We start from the raw sequence: 18,915 nt of genomic DNA, 5'->3' as shown, positions 1-18,915 counted from the left end.
TTTTTTTGAAAGGCCAGATACGGCTATGCCGGTGTAACAGCTTAAAATAACTCCCTGTAAAAAAATACTCCCGGAGTACTTATTTCCTAGTCAAAAAGTACTCCCCCAGTCATTTTAAGCTAGTAAATAAATACTCCCTTTAGTAAATAAGTACTCCCAATGATAGTACTTATTACCATTTAAATTAAATTCGAAAAGCAATCTTTTAATGACAATTGATTTTACATTTGTAAATTCTGTTTTGTGGTAAATTGAGCAGTATTATGTTATAGTTAAGTTCTTAAACTTATTAAAAACCAAGTGAACTTAGTAGTATATCAAGGCTGAAAAAGGATTTGAAGACATTGCGATGCATCGCTTGTCGTAAAATTGTTCCTTCAATATCGAAAGTAAATTTTACACACACTTAAAATAAAAAATGGCGAGACATGTTGATTTTGTTGCAATTGAAAAGTACCTTAAAGAAAAAGTTTATCCTCTAGAAATTAAAGCTGATAAAGGAAAGAAATCTAATTTTCGAAAAGCTTGCAAAAATTTTAGCATTTTATCTGGACAATTACTATACCGTAGCAAAAAGTTAGTCGTTGCTTGTAAAGATCAACAGCAAAAGATAATATCTGACATTCATTTTGGTCTTAGTGAAAATTCCAAAGCAAAAGCAATGGCCTCGCACCGTGGAAGAGATGCAACTCATCACAAAATCTTTAGCAGGTTTTACTGGCACAATATTAAATTCGACGTAGAAAAGTTTATTCAAAAGTGTGATCAATGTCAAAAACATGGTAGAATAATAAGTTCTTCAACAGAACTGCATTCCATTCCAATTGTAAGTAAAGCAATGGAACAAGTTGGATTTGATGTTTGTAATTTGCCAGAGGTTGATGGTTTTAAACATTTAGTTGTCTGTATAGACTATTTCACAAAATGGTCAGAAGCTAAACCTCTTAAAAACAAAACTGCTGATTCAATTGCACTCTTTTTATATGAAGTAACCTGTCGACACGGGTGCATTAAAATACAAATTAATGATCAAGGAAGAGAGTTTGTAAATGAAGTCAGCGAAAAATTGCATGCAATGACAGGAACTGAGCAAAGGGTAACTTCTGCTTACCATCCTCAATCTAATGGCTTATGTGAGCGTCAGAATAGAACTATAAAAGAAGCATTAGTTAAAGTTCTTGATGAAAAAGCTGTAGAATGGCCCTACATTATTGAAAGAATTTTATTTGCACATCGTGTTAGCAAGCACACTTCAACAAAATATTCACCATTTTTTCTATTATATAATCGAGAACCCAATTTACCTGTAGATGTTAAATACGGAATGGTTGATATTAAAAAGCATGACATTGAAAGTTTTGACAGAGAAACTTTTGATGCAGTTCTTACTTCTTTTATTTCTTTACGAGAAAAAGTTTACCATACCGCATTCAAAAACATTCAAACTGCTCAAAATAAACAGCAGAAAGATTATAATAAACGCCATCAAGCACCTCATTTGATTGGAATTAATGATAAAGTTCTTTTAAAAAATCAAAAAAGGATAGATAGAAAAGGAGGAAAATTTTCATTTAAATGGCTTGGTCCATATACAGTACATTCAATTTCTAAAAACAACTTGTGCACTTTGGTTAACCAAAAAAATACTACTCTAAAGAAAAAATACAACGTTACTTTACTTAAGCCATACATTGATAAAAATAAAAAGTCATTATATAATGATACGTTGAGTTCTTGTGTTGAAACTGAAGAAAAAGTTACAAGTTTATGGTGCATGTTACCTGACGAAGTTGTTGAAATGATATTGATTAGTGCAGTGAAAACATCCATTATTGTTACGGAAACATATTAATCGTTGTATCATACCTGTAAGAGATTTAAAAACATTTTGCAACAAAAAAAAAGTTTCTTCTTCCGCGTATTTTCCTTAAATTTCAAGATCACGAACTCTCAAGTTTAATGCAACGGAACAATAGAATAAAAGTAAGTATTCAAAAGTTATTAAAAATATTTGGATCTTTTTGTGGAGTTGCAGCTTGCTTGAACAATATTGTCAATAATGAAAAATGGAAATCTGCATGGATTATCATTTGTGCAGAAAAACATTTATGGTTTACAGTTGAACAAACATTTTGGAAATCACATCAAATAATCAATTCAGTTGACTCAAAAAAGGCTTTAAAACCTCAAAAACTATGGTTAAATTTTCCAAATCTTTATCATCTTAAAAATGAAGATAAACAGATTTTGTTGTCTCATAATTCGTGGCTAAATGACAACATCATGGATGCTGCCCAAATGCTTATTTGTAAACAGCTAGGACCAAATGCAGAATTCCAATCTGTACTAAATTCTCAAAAATGTTCAAATAATCCATACCAGCCAGTCAATACTGAACATATTCAACTTATGCATAATGGTTCATGCCATTGGTTTCTTACATTTTGTTCTAATGGAAGAGTCAATATTTGTGATAGTCTTTATGATTCACTAAATCCTGTTTCTTTGAAATGTGTTCAGTCTTTATATAAAAACAATGTTAATAGTAATGAAGACTTATAACTTTTCTGCCTGTACAAAAACAAACAGATGATTTTAATTGTGGATTGTTTGCTGTTGCCTTTGCAGCCGAATTATTAGCAGGTAAATCACCTATGGAAACGAACTTTGATGTATTGAAAATGCGGGGACACTTGTTATCATGTTTAAAGTCTCAGCATCTTTTACCTTTTCCTCAAAAGAATTTTTTTTGTTTATAAATATTGTATTCAAACACAATAATTACAACTGTAAAACTTTATAAACTGTAAATAATTACTTTTATCTATTAATTATTTTTTTGTACCAAAACCGCAGGCCAAAAATAGTGCTGGGTTCCAGTATTAGCATTTTATTAGAAAAGAAAAATTAGGAAGAAATTTTTAATAAGGGAGTTTCTCATGATAATCCCAAGGAATCATAAGGATTCTAAATACTACAAGATATAACTGTTTAAAATAAAAATAAAAAATTAACCATGGGAAACCCAATAAAATGCCGATTAAAGCCGATTACCAAAAAAAAACGGTACAAGTAGAAAGAAAAAATATCCACTTGATAAAATTTGGAGGTGCCACGGTATTTTTATAATATTTTTGAAAACTTTAAAGGAAGTAAAATAATAAAAGATGCAACCTCTTTTCAATATAAGAATACTGTAAAAACCATCTGTTTTTTAACCAATGTTGTTACGCTTAAAATTATTTAATCAGTACGCATCAGAGAGATGCGACGCGCCACCTCAAATTCAGTGTTATATTTATATATTTCAAAATTCAACTTTAGGGGATCAAAATTCAACTTTACTTATATCCTGGGGGAGTATTTTTATCCCAGGAAATAATTACTCCCGTGAGTAATTATTTCCTAGGATAAAAATACTCCCGGAGTACATATTTCCTAGGAAATAAATACTCCGGGAGTATTTATTGACGGGATTAACTTTAGACTGCTATACCGGATCCAGTGATTTATATATCTATGGTCAGTGTGTAACGCAGATGTGGTAAAAGCGCGATAGGAGCATCAGATTTTTTAATAATTTTTTTTTTAACGCATGAAGCAATAATAAAAATCTTAATAATTATAATATTGCCTTATTTAAAATGAAAACAAAAATAAAAATACTTGCGACTGATTTTTCTTCTCTTACTTATTTTTCTTAATAAATATTCTCAATTATTTCTCATCAATATATACATTCTCTTAATATTAACTCATACAATTAACAATACATTAATATTTATAATGACACAAATTTGAAAGTTACTCAAACACATTCCCTTACCAAATCCTTCTCATAAGTTCCTCTTTAAACTGTCCTTCTCATAAGTTCCTCTTTAAATCTAAAAAAATCTCTGAAAATGTAAGAGATTTTTTCAACCGTTCCTCTTCTATCTGTCCGCAGGTGTTATTTTGAATTCTCGTCCAGACAATACAATTCTTTTTCTTCAAGATCGTTCAGTAATTTAGTTTCAACTGCTGAGTCATGGTATTCTTTAAAACAAGTTTTAATAGTTTTCTTTTTATAAGTCTTTATATCAGAGTGGCTACAGAACTTTCTAGAACTTTACTAATTAAAATCATATCATTGTGTTTCAAGTCGTGTTTGCGAAAACAGTTTTAATCATTTATGGTGTGACTTATTCATTTTTCATGTTATTAGACATGTGGGTCCACCTGGCGTTTTTGGTTGACTCGCTCTTTTCTTCGTTCGAATGTTGCGTGTTTGAGTCGGAAAAACTTAAAGATAATGTTTACAATTTTCTTCATCTTCCCTCCTCACAATATATATATATATATATATATATATATATATATATATATATATATATATATATATATATATATATATATATATATATATATATATATATATACATATATATATATATATATATATATATATATACATATATATATATATATATATATATATATATATATATATATATATATATATATATATATATATATACAATTTTTATGTATAAATTGTTTAAATTCATCAAATACTAATTGATTCTGCAAGTGTCATCTTAAATTGTCGTTTGCTGTAAAAATAAGCTTGTTCAAATCAAGGTGATTATTTTGTGCTTACTAAAATCTACAATTAATATAATTAAAGTAAGTTATTTATGTGTGCTTAAAATGTAAAATAGATTTAATTTTAAGCTTCATATGTAGCTTACAGTTATAATAAACGCATACTTTATGAAAGGCCTATAACAAAAAAAGTGGAAATTCTCATTACAAATATCATTCAGTTCAAAAATCTAAACAATATCTTGAAGAAAAGTGAGATTATTTATTTGATATAACTAAAGTAAATGGTAAATGGGTTAGCAACGAAGACAAAGCATTTTATTTCTTACAAGTGGACGCTAATGGTCAAGTTGGTTATTGTACATCAAAAATTGTTAAAGTACATCCATCTAAGGCTGGCAGGAAGAGACCTAGCATACCTGAAACAGATACAGTAGAGGTCAATGACAAGAAGGAAGAAGGCAATGAACAAAATAATGAGCAAGATTCTAATTATATTCCTCCAGACGAAAATTTAAGAGAAAATATGAGAACACCACTGTGGCTGTTAACTTAATTAAGAAGTCAAAGCTAAGTATTAAGAAATCAGCAGAAGTTTGCAAAAATTTATCGGAATGTGGTGTCAATTTACAAGCCCCATCTAAATCTAGGGTTTATAGAGCTACAATGCCAGCAGCTCAAAAAGTGGAAAAGCACATGATAAGTAATTTAAAAAATGAGAATTAGGTGTTGCGTTTTGACGGTAAAAAAATGTCAGAGAAGGAGTATCAAGTCTTGGTTTTAAAAAATGCAGAAAAGGAGTTGAAACTAGCCATTTTAAAACTAGATGGTGGGAAAGCTTTTAGTATTTACAGTCGATTAGTTGAAATGTTGAATAAATTTCAACTTTGAAGTAGTATTAAAGTAATAATATCTGAAACTAAAAGTGTGAATACTGGGAGAAGAAATGGAGTTGTAATTCAACTGCAAAGAGAACTTGAAAGAAAAAAATCTTGAACCATTTTAATTTATTAGTTGTCAGCATCATGTGTTGGACACAATTTTGAAACATACTATGAATGAAATTCTTAACGAAGGAGTGTCAAAATCGCCAGAATTGCATTACAAATTTATTGAAAACCTGCAAAAAAATTATGAAAATTTGAAGTCAAGCTTTAAGCAAGGTGAACAAATTTGTTAAGTGAAGATTAATAAATGGAGAGACGAAATGGAGTTTTTATTCGAGTTAATACAAAGTTACCAATACATGAAGGTGAATGGCAGCTTTCCAGCTATAAATTTCAAAAATCTGCTATCGTTGCACAATGCCAGATGGAATTCAAGAGCAATCTATGCCCTTCTGGCTTTTATTTTAACTGAATCGGATAATAATCAATTGCGTTTGATTTGCGATTTCATTGCATCAATTTGGTCTGATGTATGATTTTCTGACATGCAATACTCAGAACACGATTTTAAAAATTTAGAACAAGCAATAACTTCAACTTCAGCCATGAAGACCTTAAAAAGATTTTGGTCACAGGAGCCCAGCAGAATTCAAGGAATTCAGAGATCCAATATTTGTGCTGAAAGAGCCATAACAGTTATGCAAGAAATTCATGCCAGAGATATATACAAAATGAACAACAGATTTTTTCTGCAAAAGAACTTTTAAATTGTACCTTGTTTAACTGAAAGTTATTTTGTCAAAATAAATTATCTGCTAATTTATCGACTTTTATGTATTTCTCAAACAAAAACATGTTTTTCTAATTACGAATGATGTTTTTGTAACTTGAGTCAATAGAACTTTTAAAATCGGTAATCTAATGTAGAATGTCATATTTTGGCACTATATCCAAGTATGGTTGTGAAAAAATCAACCCACGCTTGAACGGCAAAAAAATTCTTAACTTTCTTTTAGTGCATTATATTAAATGAAGATGTATGTTTTAAAAACTTGTTTTTTGTCTTTTTTATTGTTATAAAATGCTATTCACTGCTCTTTTATAGAGGTTTTAAGTTGAAGTTATTTTTACTTCAGTTTTTTTTTAACCACTCTTTCGAGCAGGTTGACATGAAATAGAAACCGTTGAAAACGAATTATAAACCGCATCTTTTTTCTTTTTTTGACCATTTTTCTAAATATTTAAAACCTTCAAAAAATGAAGGGGTCATAAACATTATGTGGCTGCATCTCTTGAGCGTCAAAATATATTCTGAAAAAATTTGAAGCCTAATTAAAATTTATGATGGGATTCAAGGTAATATTTTGTTTCTTTTCAAAAATTACTTTCCCTCAATCAGGGGGATGCAGGGGGCGTTTTTCAAGGGTATTTCTACTCTTGCTTCCAAATCACTTGGTTTGTCCCTGAAATTGAAGTTAATTTTATTTAGAGACTAATTTCAAATGATCTAATATCAAACTAATGGTATAAACACGATAATTAGACAAATAATTCTCAATAAACTACGTCAATCGTCTGATAATTTGTTTAAATTAAACAATTTGTTAGAGTATTGATTATCTTAGTCATAGTTCTAAACGTAGAAGAGAATCATCACAATCTGAAAACACTTTTCCAACTCCTTCAACTCAATCAATTGAAGTTTACCTTGACTTCTGACCTCAAATTGATCAACATCATCATTGGATTATCAGTCAGTATCTTATTACATTTATATTTTATACTTTAAGTAAGCAATACCTATAAGTTTTTTCTATAATTAAGAGTTGCGGTGGAAAATACTCGTGTTGCTATTGTGATGGGCCAATTGATGAAAAAGGATTTCAAAGGACTTTCGGATCACTAGCAGATGAATTCAAAAAATACCAATTTGATAGCAAACCTCGTATACAGATGCAATATTATAAAAATGTTACTAATCCATGTCTGTTGGATGAGAAATTGACTGAAGAAATTATCAACATAATTCCACCACCTGAATATCATATTTATGAACACCATGTTAGTAAAATTATTGATCTCCTCTTCACTGATAAAAATCTGAAGGAGTTTCTTGAAAAGAAAACGGTTATCAGGCATGGCTATAATGGTGGTGGTTTTGATGGACTTAACTGTGCCAAAGTTTTAAGATCATTGGACGAAATGACACTTTATTTTTCAATTGAATATCTGGAATGTATTGAAACCCTGAGGAGGTTTAAAGAAGGCACTTCATTGCTTTTTAAATTTTTTTAAACACTTCTTAGAACGTTTTTTATTCAATTAGTACAGATAGGGGACTATTGACCTACCAGTCTAAATAAAATTAGGAGACACGAATATATTAATACTATTATTTTCAGCAAGTTAATATTTAGTTAAATTTTGTTTGATTTTGTAGCTGAATTCTGTTTTGGGATGAAACTCGATATATCCTACAAAGAAAAAATAGACAAGTTTGTGGAGTCCATGCTTCACTTAAAAGTATATGTCCATGATGTATTCGCAATGAAGATTTTACTTTGATGGAAGTTTCACATAACCAAGTTCATCTCAAGGAGTATCTCGATAGGAAGAAAATCCCGCTCGGTATTACATCAGAACAAACATCTGAAGCAGTGAATAAAAACTTAAACAAGACACTGAAATGGTTCGTTGTGTCTGAGAAAAACGTCCATCACGGTGAAAAGCTAAGAGCTATGGTTGTTGAAAAAGTTCAACGAGATTGTAAAAAAATTTTTCGAGAATATATAAAGATTGAAAAAATACCTATTTCTTTTTCATTTTTGTAACATATTACAATTTTTAAAATACAGTTTGTGGCATTTCATTTGTCTGATTTTGTTATCGGAAATTTATTCACGTTTTGTGTGTGTCAGTAGAGATGGAAAATTTGCATTCCTAATAAATTTTTGACAAGAAGCGAATTGCAACTATTATTTTGCTAATATTCATTAAAATGATAATTTTTTTACTAAAAATCTCGGCAGTCGGATCACAGGGGCAGGAATACCCTTGAAAAATGACCCCTGCATCCCCCTGATTGAAAAAAATTATTTTTTGGAAAAAAAGAATTCTCTATCTTGAATTCAAATATAAATTGTAATTAGGTTTTCAAATTTTATCAAAATATATTTTGACGCTCAAAAGATACAGCCACATAATGTTTATGACCCCTCATTTTTTGAAGGTTTTAAATATTTAGAAAAATGGTCAAAAAAAGAAAAAAGATGCGGTTTTTAATTCGTTTTCAACGGTTTCTATTTCATATCAACCTGCTCAAAAGAGTGGTTAAAAAAAAACTGAAGTAAAAATAGTTTCAACTTAAAACCTCTAAAAATGAGCAGTGTATTGGGATATGTCTTTCGATTTGTTATAAGAACTCCTGACTTTCAGTCATTCATTTTAGTATGCACTGCTTTCAAAATCCTACTCATTTCATTTTTTGTTGCTCTGTCTCCAATTTTTGTGCTCATTCAGGAAGATAATTGGAAAATATCTATATTATAATTTTGCAGAACAATTTCTTATAACTAAATCGGTATTATCCCTGTTAAATTATTTTTACCGCTATTTTTTTTTATGTTAACCACAATGTCAATAATCAGCAATAGGATCATTAGTATGGCTATGTTAAAATACTTAAATAGAACCAGTAATAAATCTACTGCCCCGTTTCAAGATAGACAATCAGACTCAGCAATAGCTTTATTGCCATCTATTGAGCAGCCAGCGTCACCAACGACTTTGGCTTCCAACGAACAATCTTCAGAACTGTCTGATTCAACTGAATCTTCTTGTAATGTACCTGCCAAGCAGGCTTCTAGAAAATCAAACCGTAAATTTCTCAATTCCTGGCTTGACACGTACAAATGGCTTCATTATGACAAAGACAAAGATAAAACATTCTCTTCAATATGCCAAAGAAACGAAACTAACAAGGCCGTTTATTCAAATTTTACTACAGAAGGATTTGATAATTGGAAAAAAGCCGTTGAAAGATTTAATACGTATGAAAAATCAGTAAATCACCGACAAAATATTACCAAAGAATCTTACAAAGATAAATGTATAAATATATCTTCAAAAATTTCGTCCTCGCACCAAAAATATATGAAGGAATCAAGAGAAGCTCTCGATAATATTATTTCCACTGTTGCCTTACTCGCAAGGCAAGGACTAGCCATTCGAGGTCATACAGACGAAGCTTCAAGTTTGAGTCAGTTTTTAAAAGTTAGAGCTACAGATGTTTCGCAATTGAGTTCTTGGTTACAGAGAACGAAATACAAATGGATTTCGCATGAAATAATAAACGAATTGCTTCAAATGATAGCATCCGAAATAATCAGAGTTATTACTGCCAAAATTAAGAAAAATAAATATTTTTCAATAATGCTTGACGAGACTTCAGACATATCTGTGATAAAACAGGTTTCATTGTGTATTCGATCGGTCGACCGTGACACGTTTCAAATTGAAAAATGTTTTTTAGGTTTTTACGGAACTAACAAAACTGATGGTAAAACCCTTTTCAAAGTAGTTTGTGATATGTTAACCACATTAGGTTTACCCATAAATGTTTACGAGGGCAATGGTTTGATGGTGCGAGTAATTTTTCGGGAGTTTATAACGGCTTACAAGCAAAAATAAGAGGCCTTGAATCTAGAGCATTATTTGTACATTGTCAAGCGCATACACTAAATCTCGTAACCCAAGACTTTATGAAGAATGTTACCGAGGTAAGAGATATTCTTCAGCTTAGTAGGGAATTAGTTTCGTTCATTCGCGAATCACTGAAGAGACTTGCTTGGTTTAAGACATTTCAGCAAAAAAGTGACAATTTGTTCTTGAGACCATTTTATCCTACACGATGGACATTGCGATACACATCGCTTGTATCAATACTGAACAATTATGATGAATTGCAGAACTTCTTTTCAGAAATGTCTAATACTGAAAAAAATGAGGCGGGGGCAAAAGCATACGGATTCAGGAAGCAACTAGATAAGGCAGATACATTTACCATGTTTAAAATTACTAGTAGCATCCCAAAGCATTTGGAAGGAGCTAATACCGTTATCTAGAGTAAAAGTCTACATTTAAAAACATGCAATGATATTATTGATACATTGAAAGACACCATGTGGGAAGATTTTAAAGAGGAATGGAAACTTCTTGGTTTAGATGAACCTAAGGAACCAAGGAAAAGAAAACTACCAACTAGATTTGACTGTAGATTAACAGAGCCACACATTTTCACAGTAAAAGAGCGTTACAATCAGCACTGTAAAAAAACTCCGTAGTATTTATCAGACTTTTTACGTTATTATGTTACGGAAAAAATCCGTTTTTAATAAAATACGGTCTTTTACCCTATATTTAAGACTTTTGAAATAATCACATCATTTTACATGATTTTGTCAGTATTTATGATAAGGAGAAGTTCCGTAACTTTAAATTACGGTTTTTAACCGTATATTTGAGTATAGTAAAACAGGGTAGAATGAAATAGAGGGTGGAATGAAGTAGTTATGACTACGCTTATTCTTTTGCTCTTAATTAATTATTGAATAAACTTTTTGCAAATATTTTTTGATTTTTTTGTAGAGAGTTTTTTTCTGAATAAGATGATATTAAACATTATTTTTTAAAGAAAATTTTTTTTATAATTTGTTAAGTCTTCGAAAGCGATATGATATAAAAAATGGACATAAAACTCTCGGAAACTAAATTTGATATCATCGAACTTAATAAATATTCTGGTAAAACTTTTTAAGTTGGTCAAGAATCTTTTTTCAAAATTATATTTGCTATTCAAGGAAAAAAGTTATGAGATAAAAACGAAAACGGATACATGTGGGGTTGAATGAAATACGCGAATTGCTCACTTGTTAAATGCGGCTTTTATTAATTAAATCTCAAGCGACCAATCAATCTCTGTAAATTTTGTGGATAAGTTTTAAATCGATTATTATTAAATCTATTCTAATATAAAATATGCCTCAAAACAAGTTGCTCTCAAAGAAAAAAGAAAAACCATACACCGAAGAGCAAGTTGCGCTTGCTCTGGCCAAAGTACAAAGCAGTGAATTTTCATTTAACAAAACTGCTAAATCATTCAACATACCAGTAGCAACTCTTTACAGGCGTGTCCACGGCATAGTTGAAACAATTGGGAGTGGTTCTAACACGAGATTGTCGCATCAACTTGAATCAATTTGGTAGATACGCTCATCAAATTATCCAATTGGGGCTTTGGAAGAACTTATAATGACATCATCACACTAGTTACCGACTATTTGCAACACCAAGGTCAATCTCATTTGTCTCCTAATGGTACATTAAAATGAGATTGGTATAACTTTTTCATAAACTGGTGGAGTCATAAGTTGAGCATTAGAGCCATAAGCAATAGTTAAAAAAAAATCCACTATACAGTTGGAAATTGCATCAATGATGCTGGCAATCGTCCTGCTCCAAAAAATCTAAAAAATGTCTGTAAAAAGATTGGTGCTTAAGTGGCCCAGAAAAAAATTTCGCATTCAACACATTGACACAAAAAAACGAAAAAATGTAGGCGCACCAAGGTTCGAAGAGGAGTGTCTCAATAAACCTGAAATACTCGAGAGATTGAAAGATGCTGAGAGCAAAAAAGCAGCAAAGCAAGCTAAAAAACAACGCAAGCTTAGCTCTAATGACGAGCAGCAAATAAACCAAGCAACAACAGCGACTCCAACAACATTAATAGCTACAAACCAAGTCAAGTGTAAAAAGTGCCGTAAAGTTTTAGGCGAAGCTTCAACAAGTCAAAATATAGAATGGAACCAGTGTGAAAATTCTAAATGCAAGGTTTCTCTTTGTCAAAAATGCATGCCAAAGCGATATGTTAAAGGCGCTGAGTTTTATTGCACCAAAAAGTGCCGCAAAAGTGACAACTCAGCTCAGCCTCTAGTACCTCTCTACAACTCAACATCATCACAAGAATAAAGTTTTTTTTATTAGGTTTTTTAATTGTTAATATGGGTTAATTTTTTAATTGTTATTATTGGTTGCTTTTGTTTTTTTTTAATTAAGTGTTGTTTTCATTACATATAGATTTGCGTATTTCATTCTCCCCGAATGTGGGGTAGAATGAAATAACTTTTTTTTTTCAATTAAATAAAGTTTCTTAAAAAACAAAAAAATTTTTTTACTTGATTTGTATATATTTAAATACAGCTCAAATTCCTCAACAACTTTAAAAAAAAAAAAAAATTAAAAACCTTTCTCTCTTAAAAAAAAGTTAATTAAAATTCTTAAGTATTTCATTTGACCCCATTTTACTCTATACTTTATAGCGCCAATTTTCTTTTACACGAGGAGAAATTATACACATAAAATTTCAAGTTAGAGACTTTAATATATTTTTTACTGGAACTAAAGTACTATATGTTTTTAAAGAAGTGCATTCAAAAAATTGTCTTTAATTTAGCCTAAAGATGCTGTTATATATAGATATATATGTTTATTAAAGATAGTTACTGGTGAAAATTTGTTTCCTATATTATATTGGATTTATATGGTTTAAGAACCTTTTATAATGTATTTAGTTTTTTAAAGTTCATATTGTTTAGTGTTCAGTTTACTTTTTTATAGTATTTGAAAGAAACACTAAACATATAACCATAAAAAAATATATCTTAAATATGTTTTATTTACTATTTGATTTAGACATTAAATTTGTGTTTGACAGTATATTTATTTGAGGTTATTTATGTATTTTTTATAAAAATATATAATTTTTTTTATGTAATGTAGTTCTTTTTCTTTTGTTTTCTATATTTCTTTTTAAATAGTTAACTATTTGACTATATATATTTGATTTCTAACTAGTTAGATTATATTAAGATGTACAATTGTAAACAGTGCGATAGTGCACTACCTACTATTAATGCATATGTTCATCATTGTCGTTTGCATTCCATGGAACCACATTTCAGGATTGCATGCTGTGCATATGGTAGTTTTCAAAGCTTTTCAAGTTTTTGGAATTTTAAAAAACATATTTATCGTGATCATGGTAAAATTAAATGTAATGCAAGATTAGCTACTTTAAATAATAAAGGTACTTCATTTTCCTGCCAAGTTCTTATGTGTGGTGCAAATTGCAAGGATCTGTCTGCATTGTTTATTCATTTAAAAGATCTTATTAGGAATGGTACAGCAATTCAATGCCCATATATTGGTTGCAATGCAAAATTTAAAATTGTCTCATCTTTTACTAGCTATAAATCTAGGAAGCATATGAATCCTTTTGCTATAAATAGAAGTGAATCTTTTGTTGCAATTAATAGAGACACAAATGTATCCATGGAGATTGGAGGTTTTTTATCATCTGATATTGTTAACACTCAAGACAGCCAAGAAGAAATTGTTGTAAATAATGTACATTTGCAAGTTTAATCTTTTACAAGAGCCTTTATTTTATCTTCAGTTACAAACTAAATTATTTTTATCTGAGTCTACAATTGAAAAAATAGCATAAGAATTGCAAAATATTAATTACATGAACATTAGTCATTTGTTAAAATCAATTGAAGACAGGATGCATATTTTAGGAGCAAATGCAGATCAAATCAAAAAAACAATAGCTTTAGCGCATAAGAATAATCTGCACGATGCATGTCATTGTGAAAATGGCCCTCTTCGTTCGAAGCATAATCGTAAAAAGTTTTTTAATGCTAATTTTCCTTATGTAGCCCCTAAGATAATTAAACTTGGGCGAAACCGACTAAACAAGATATCTTTTTGCAGCTATGTGTCAGTTGTAAATGTTCTTAACAAACTTTTATTAGATAAATCAGTTTTACTGCAAATTGAAAATAGTAGTCCATCAGTGAAAGGAGTTTACTCAGATTTTACAGATGGTACAGTTTTTCAAAAAATACACAATGTTTTAAATATACAACATAATCCGATTAGTTTAATACTTTTCCAAGGTGCTTCTGAAGTTGTTAATCCTTTAGGTTCCGCTAAATCTAAACATAAACTTTTAGGTGTTTATTTAATGCTTGGAAACCTTTATGTACAACACAGGTCAAAAACAGATCAACTACAATTAGTGATGTTAATTAAGGAAATGGATTTCAAGTTGTTTGGACAAAAAAAGATATTTGCTCCTTTAATAAAGGATCTTGTTTATTTTGAGAAAAATGGTGTTATCATAAACAATATTCAAGTGCCAACTACTTTGTTTTCCATTGTTGGTGACAATTTGGGAAGTCATACTATTGGTGGTTTGTTGCAAACTTCAGTACAGGAAAATATTTTTGTCGTTATTGTACATTAGACAGACAAGCTTTTGACGAAGGAAAGTTTTGTGCCCAAAGTAAATTGTATCGCACTTCTTTATCATACCAAGAGTCTGTCGGTAAGGTTGATGATGAAAATGTGTCTGTAGAGGGTGTAAAGTTCAACTCTGTCTTTAATGTCTTAAAATTTTATAATGTATGTTATCCTGGCTTGCCTCCATGTCTTGGACATGATCTTTTTAAAGGTATTGTTAGCTTTGATTTACCAATATTTTTGACATACTTCATTAAGAAAAAGAAATGGTTTAACTGGGATACTTTGAACAAAGCAATTCAAAACTTTCATTATATTAATTCTGATTGTGCTGTTAAACCTTGCCCACTGAAGCCAATCAGTAACCATAAGTTGTGTGGCTCTGCTTGTCAGAACTGGTATTTTTTACGGCTTCTCCCACTTTTTATTGGACAGTTTATAAATGACAGAGCAGACAAAGTATGGGAACTAGTTATTCTTTTAAGACTGATTGTTCAATATGTGACTGCTCCAAAAATTATTGAAAGTCAAATTTGCTACCTCAAATGTTTAATTGAAGATTATTTGACATTGAGATATAGTTCTTTCCCTTTTATAGCTTTACGTCCTAAGCATCACTATCTTGCACACTATTCTGACCTATTCATGCAGTTGGGCCCTCTTATAAGACTTTGGACATTAAGGTTTGAACAGAACCATCAGTTTTTCAAGCGTGCCATTCGTCACAGTCCAAACTTTATCAACATTACATCAACACTTAGTAAAAAGCATAAACTTTTACAAGCATACAATTCTTCCATTATTCTATTTTCAAATGAAGTTATAGTAGAAAAGTCAGATCCTCTTTTATATTCCACATACTCAAATAGCATTGGTAATGCAATTCCATACTGTGGTTTGCACAAATATTGCCAGGTGTCAGTGAAAATCGAAATTAAAGGCACCTTGTACAACTCTGGTGAGATTGTAGTTTTAAGTCAATGCGAGTTTTGTGTTGTTGCTGTTGGTGTGATTGTCCTTGTCCTTGTGAATAATAGCAAGCTTCCTCATTTTTTAGTGCAGAAAAAAGAAGCACAATATTTGTCTGAGCTTGGTGTCTTCCAGATTTTGGATGATTCTCCAACTGAGCATTTATGCATATCATCAGATAGCTTATACGACTATTATCCGCTTTCAGTTTATATTGTGAACAATGCAGGGTTTTTTGTTTTAAAACATCAGCTATTTGATAAGTAGTAAAAAGAACTGGTATTTTTTTGTATTTTTATTGTTAATTTTTTTACATCTTTTTTACTATGTCGTTTGTTCTTCTCTATTTTGTTAAAACAGTACTTAGCATTAACTTAACTTACTTTCTCTTCAGAAAAAAAATCATTTGTGTCCGATTTTTAAATTTAATTTGTATTCTTTTTGAATTAAATGTATTTTTTATGTTTATATTATGATCATTATTATACTTTTACTATAAACTGACATTTATATATATACATATATTTATATATTTGATATATATATATATATATATATATATATACATATATTTGTATATTTGATATATCTATATATATATATCTATATATATCTATATATCTATATATATATATCTATATATATATATATATATATATATATATATATATATATATATATATATATATATATATATATATATATAAATTTTAGAAGGAAATCCTACCATCGAATGTTTTCCTCAGGTTCATGCTTTGGTTCCGGTTTCAATCCAACCTGGAATTTCAATTGTTCCTACATCTGAATCTTCCAGTGCTATGCTGGACAATTGGGTAGATGTTTTCAAAGTTCCCTGGGAAAGGCTACCAGCTGAAATTATTGATTTACTCCACAAAAATGCTCCTCTTTTGCCGATGCACAAAAGTACAATGATCAGGGTCATTTGTGATGATATTGTAGAAATTACAAGAAAACCAGGTCGTAAAAATTTGGAGAAAATTGCATATCAAATTGTCAGAAAATACCCCATTTCTCTTGAGGATAAATTTGAAAATCAGAGAGTGGGGACGGGATGCAGCTCTGTTGTGAAAAAACTAGAGGCTCGTGTTGAAAATATTAATAGGCTACAATCTCCAAATCCAGTGAAACGAAACTTTGCTTCAGAAAGTTGTGTAATGGATAAAGAATCAAAAAAAGCAAAAGTCAAGCCATAAGATTCTTATGGATGCATTGATTGGCTGCCAAGACTCGGTGAAAATGAAAATGAAAAAAGTCAGGACAACCATATTGGGTGGCTGCAAGATCATCACAATCTGCACTCTTCATCATGGAATGTTTACGAAATAGAAAGGCTACATTCGTTAACTTATGCTTCACAACGTGCTGATATAGTTGGATTAAATAAACTAAAAATTGTATCGTTAGTTACCAAATGGCCATTTTTATTTAAAGCCAATTGGTTTTTACATCATTTTAAAAAATTGACTGGTGTTGACATAGCTTTTATATTTGAAGAAAATCTTAAAAGGAAATCTACCATAATTGTCAAATTTTTGCAACACAAAAAAGAAATGCAGCAAGTCATGAATGAAATGTCATTAGCAGGCCAAGGTCACGTGTTAGCACCACTTGTTGCTGCAATTTTGGGCATTTGCCAGTTTTTTAAAGAATCTTCAAAGTTTTTGTTTCATCAAACTGTGGTAAATATTTTTCCTTTGATTTTCTTCTTCCTTGATTAAAAAAGTTTAGAATTTCATATATTTAGTTTCATATAGCTAATTTTATCAGTAATATGTTTGTGCCATGTTTTAATACTTGTAGGAGCATGCAAATGCAGATGATATTGAAAAAGGACATTACTCTTCCACAATCTCCTTGCATTGTTTTTGCTGGTAACAATATATCATTTTTGCTATTAATTTACGGAGAAAGAGATGTCCCTTTGCTGCCTGACTTTCTCCGTTATATGTACGGAAAAATAAAATAAGGAAACCGTGAATTTTACGGCGAAAGTCCTGTATTTTTTTTAACGGACTTTTTCCATTGATTTTAACGGAAAATAGAAAATACGGAAACCGTTCATTTTTACGCAGAAAGTGCTCTCACTTTGCTGCCGGAAATTCTCCGTTAAATCTACGGCGAATTTTTTAACAGGGAAGTCTACAAAAGAGTTATTGATTTTGTTCTAGGTAGCCTTGCATCAAGGTTTACCTCTGACTCTCAATTGTTGTTATTGAATGCAGAGTCTTTTCTAATTAATTTAGAAGTCTCTCCAAAAACAATTTGTGACTTTTATAAAGATGATCTAAATATAGATCGACTTAAATTGCATAGGGACATGTTTCATGGTATAATTAAAGCCAAACATTTAAAAGTAGCATCTTTCATGGACGTTTTAAATGTTTCGAAATGTCATGAAAATAGCATGATTCGTCTTACGGAGCTAAAAAAATTCGTGCATTTAATTATGACAGTTCCAATAACAACATGTACTACAGACCGATCATTTTCTACGCCGAGAAGAATGAAGACATATTTAAGAAATACAATGACCCAGAAGAGATTTAATCACTTGTCCATTATCAATTGTCACAATGAAGAACTGGATATTCTGGATATGACAAAGATTAGTAATGAATTTGTAAAAATGACAACCATTCAAAGCAATACTTTTGCTATAAAAATTGTTAGTTCATAAGTTAATAAAAAATACCATACTTTATATTGAATAAACTTATGGGTACCTTACCAAGTACCTTTTTCATTTATTTTCAACTTATATAAAAAATAAAATCAATTTTCTCTCTTATTTTTTGTATTTCAAGTAGATAATAGTCCCTTGTGTTTTTATTGAAGTTAGGGGTCATCCATTAATGATGTCAGTAGAATAAGGAAGGGAAGGGGGAAATTTTTGCCTCCTAGCATTTCAGTTCGCCCCCTTGGTCAAAATCAAAAGTCGGCGCCTATACTTTGCTTTATATCAACTTTGCAATTACGCTGTTTCCATTAGTGATCGACCGGAACATAAGTTTTGCTGGAACCGGAACCATACCGGTAAAAGATTCTAAATATTCCTAACCGGAACCGAAACCGAAAATAAATCCAAACTGAA

General features: G+C 30.4%; 1 protein-coding gene and 1 pseudogene across 1 annotated transcript; both read left to right on the top strand.

Moving 5' to 3' along the window:
• Positions 1–9,134: 9,134 nt before the first annotated feature.
• LOC145183581 (zinc finger MYM-type protein 1-like) lies at positions 9,135–10,160 on the top strand. Its single transcript, XM_090094684.1, has one exon. The coding sequence runs from the start codon at positions 9,135–9,137 to the stop codon at positions 10,158–10,160; it is 1,026 nt and encodes a 341-aa protein (XP_089950810.1).
• A 3,544-nt stretch (positions 10,161–13,704) lies between these two features.
• On the top strand, positions 13,705–17,790 carry LOC149885417 (uncharacterized; annotated as a pseudogene).
• The last annotated feature ends 1,125 nt before the right edge of the window (positions 17,791–18,915 follow it).

This window comes from Hydra viridissima, unplaced genomic scaffold, assembly GCF_058129835.1.
Source record: "Hydra viridissima isolate aposymbiotic clone 2 unplaced genomic scaffold, HvirCarnegie_v1 scaffold_8, whole genome shotgun sequence".
Classification (NCBI taxonomy): Eukaryota; Metazoa; Cnidaria; class Hydrozoa; order Anthoathecata; family Hydridae; genus Hydra; species Hydra viridissima.
Note: the sequence above shows the minus strand (reverse complement) of the source record. Positions and strands in the feature narration are given on the sequence as shown.

Excerpts from the sequence above, each read along its gene's own strand:
- LOC145183581 (XM_090094684.1), top strand. The coding sequence starts at position 9,135 with ATGGCTATGTTAAAATACTTAAATAGAACCAGTAATAAATCTACTGCC.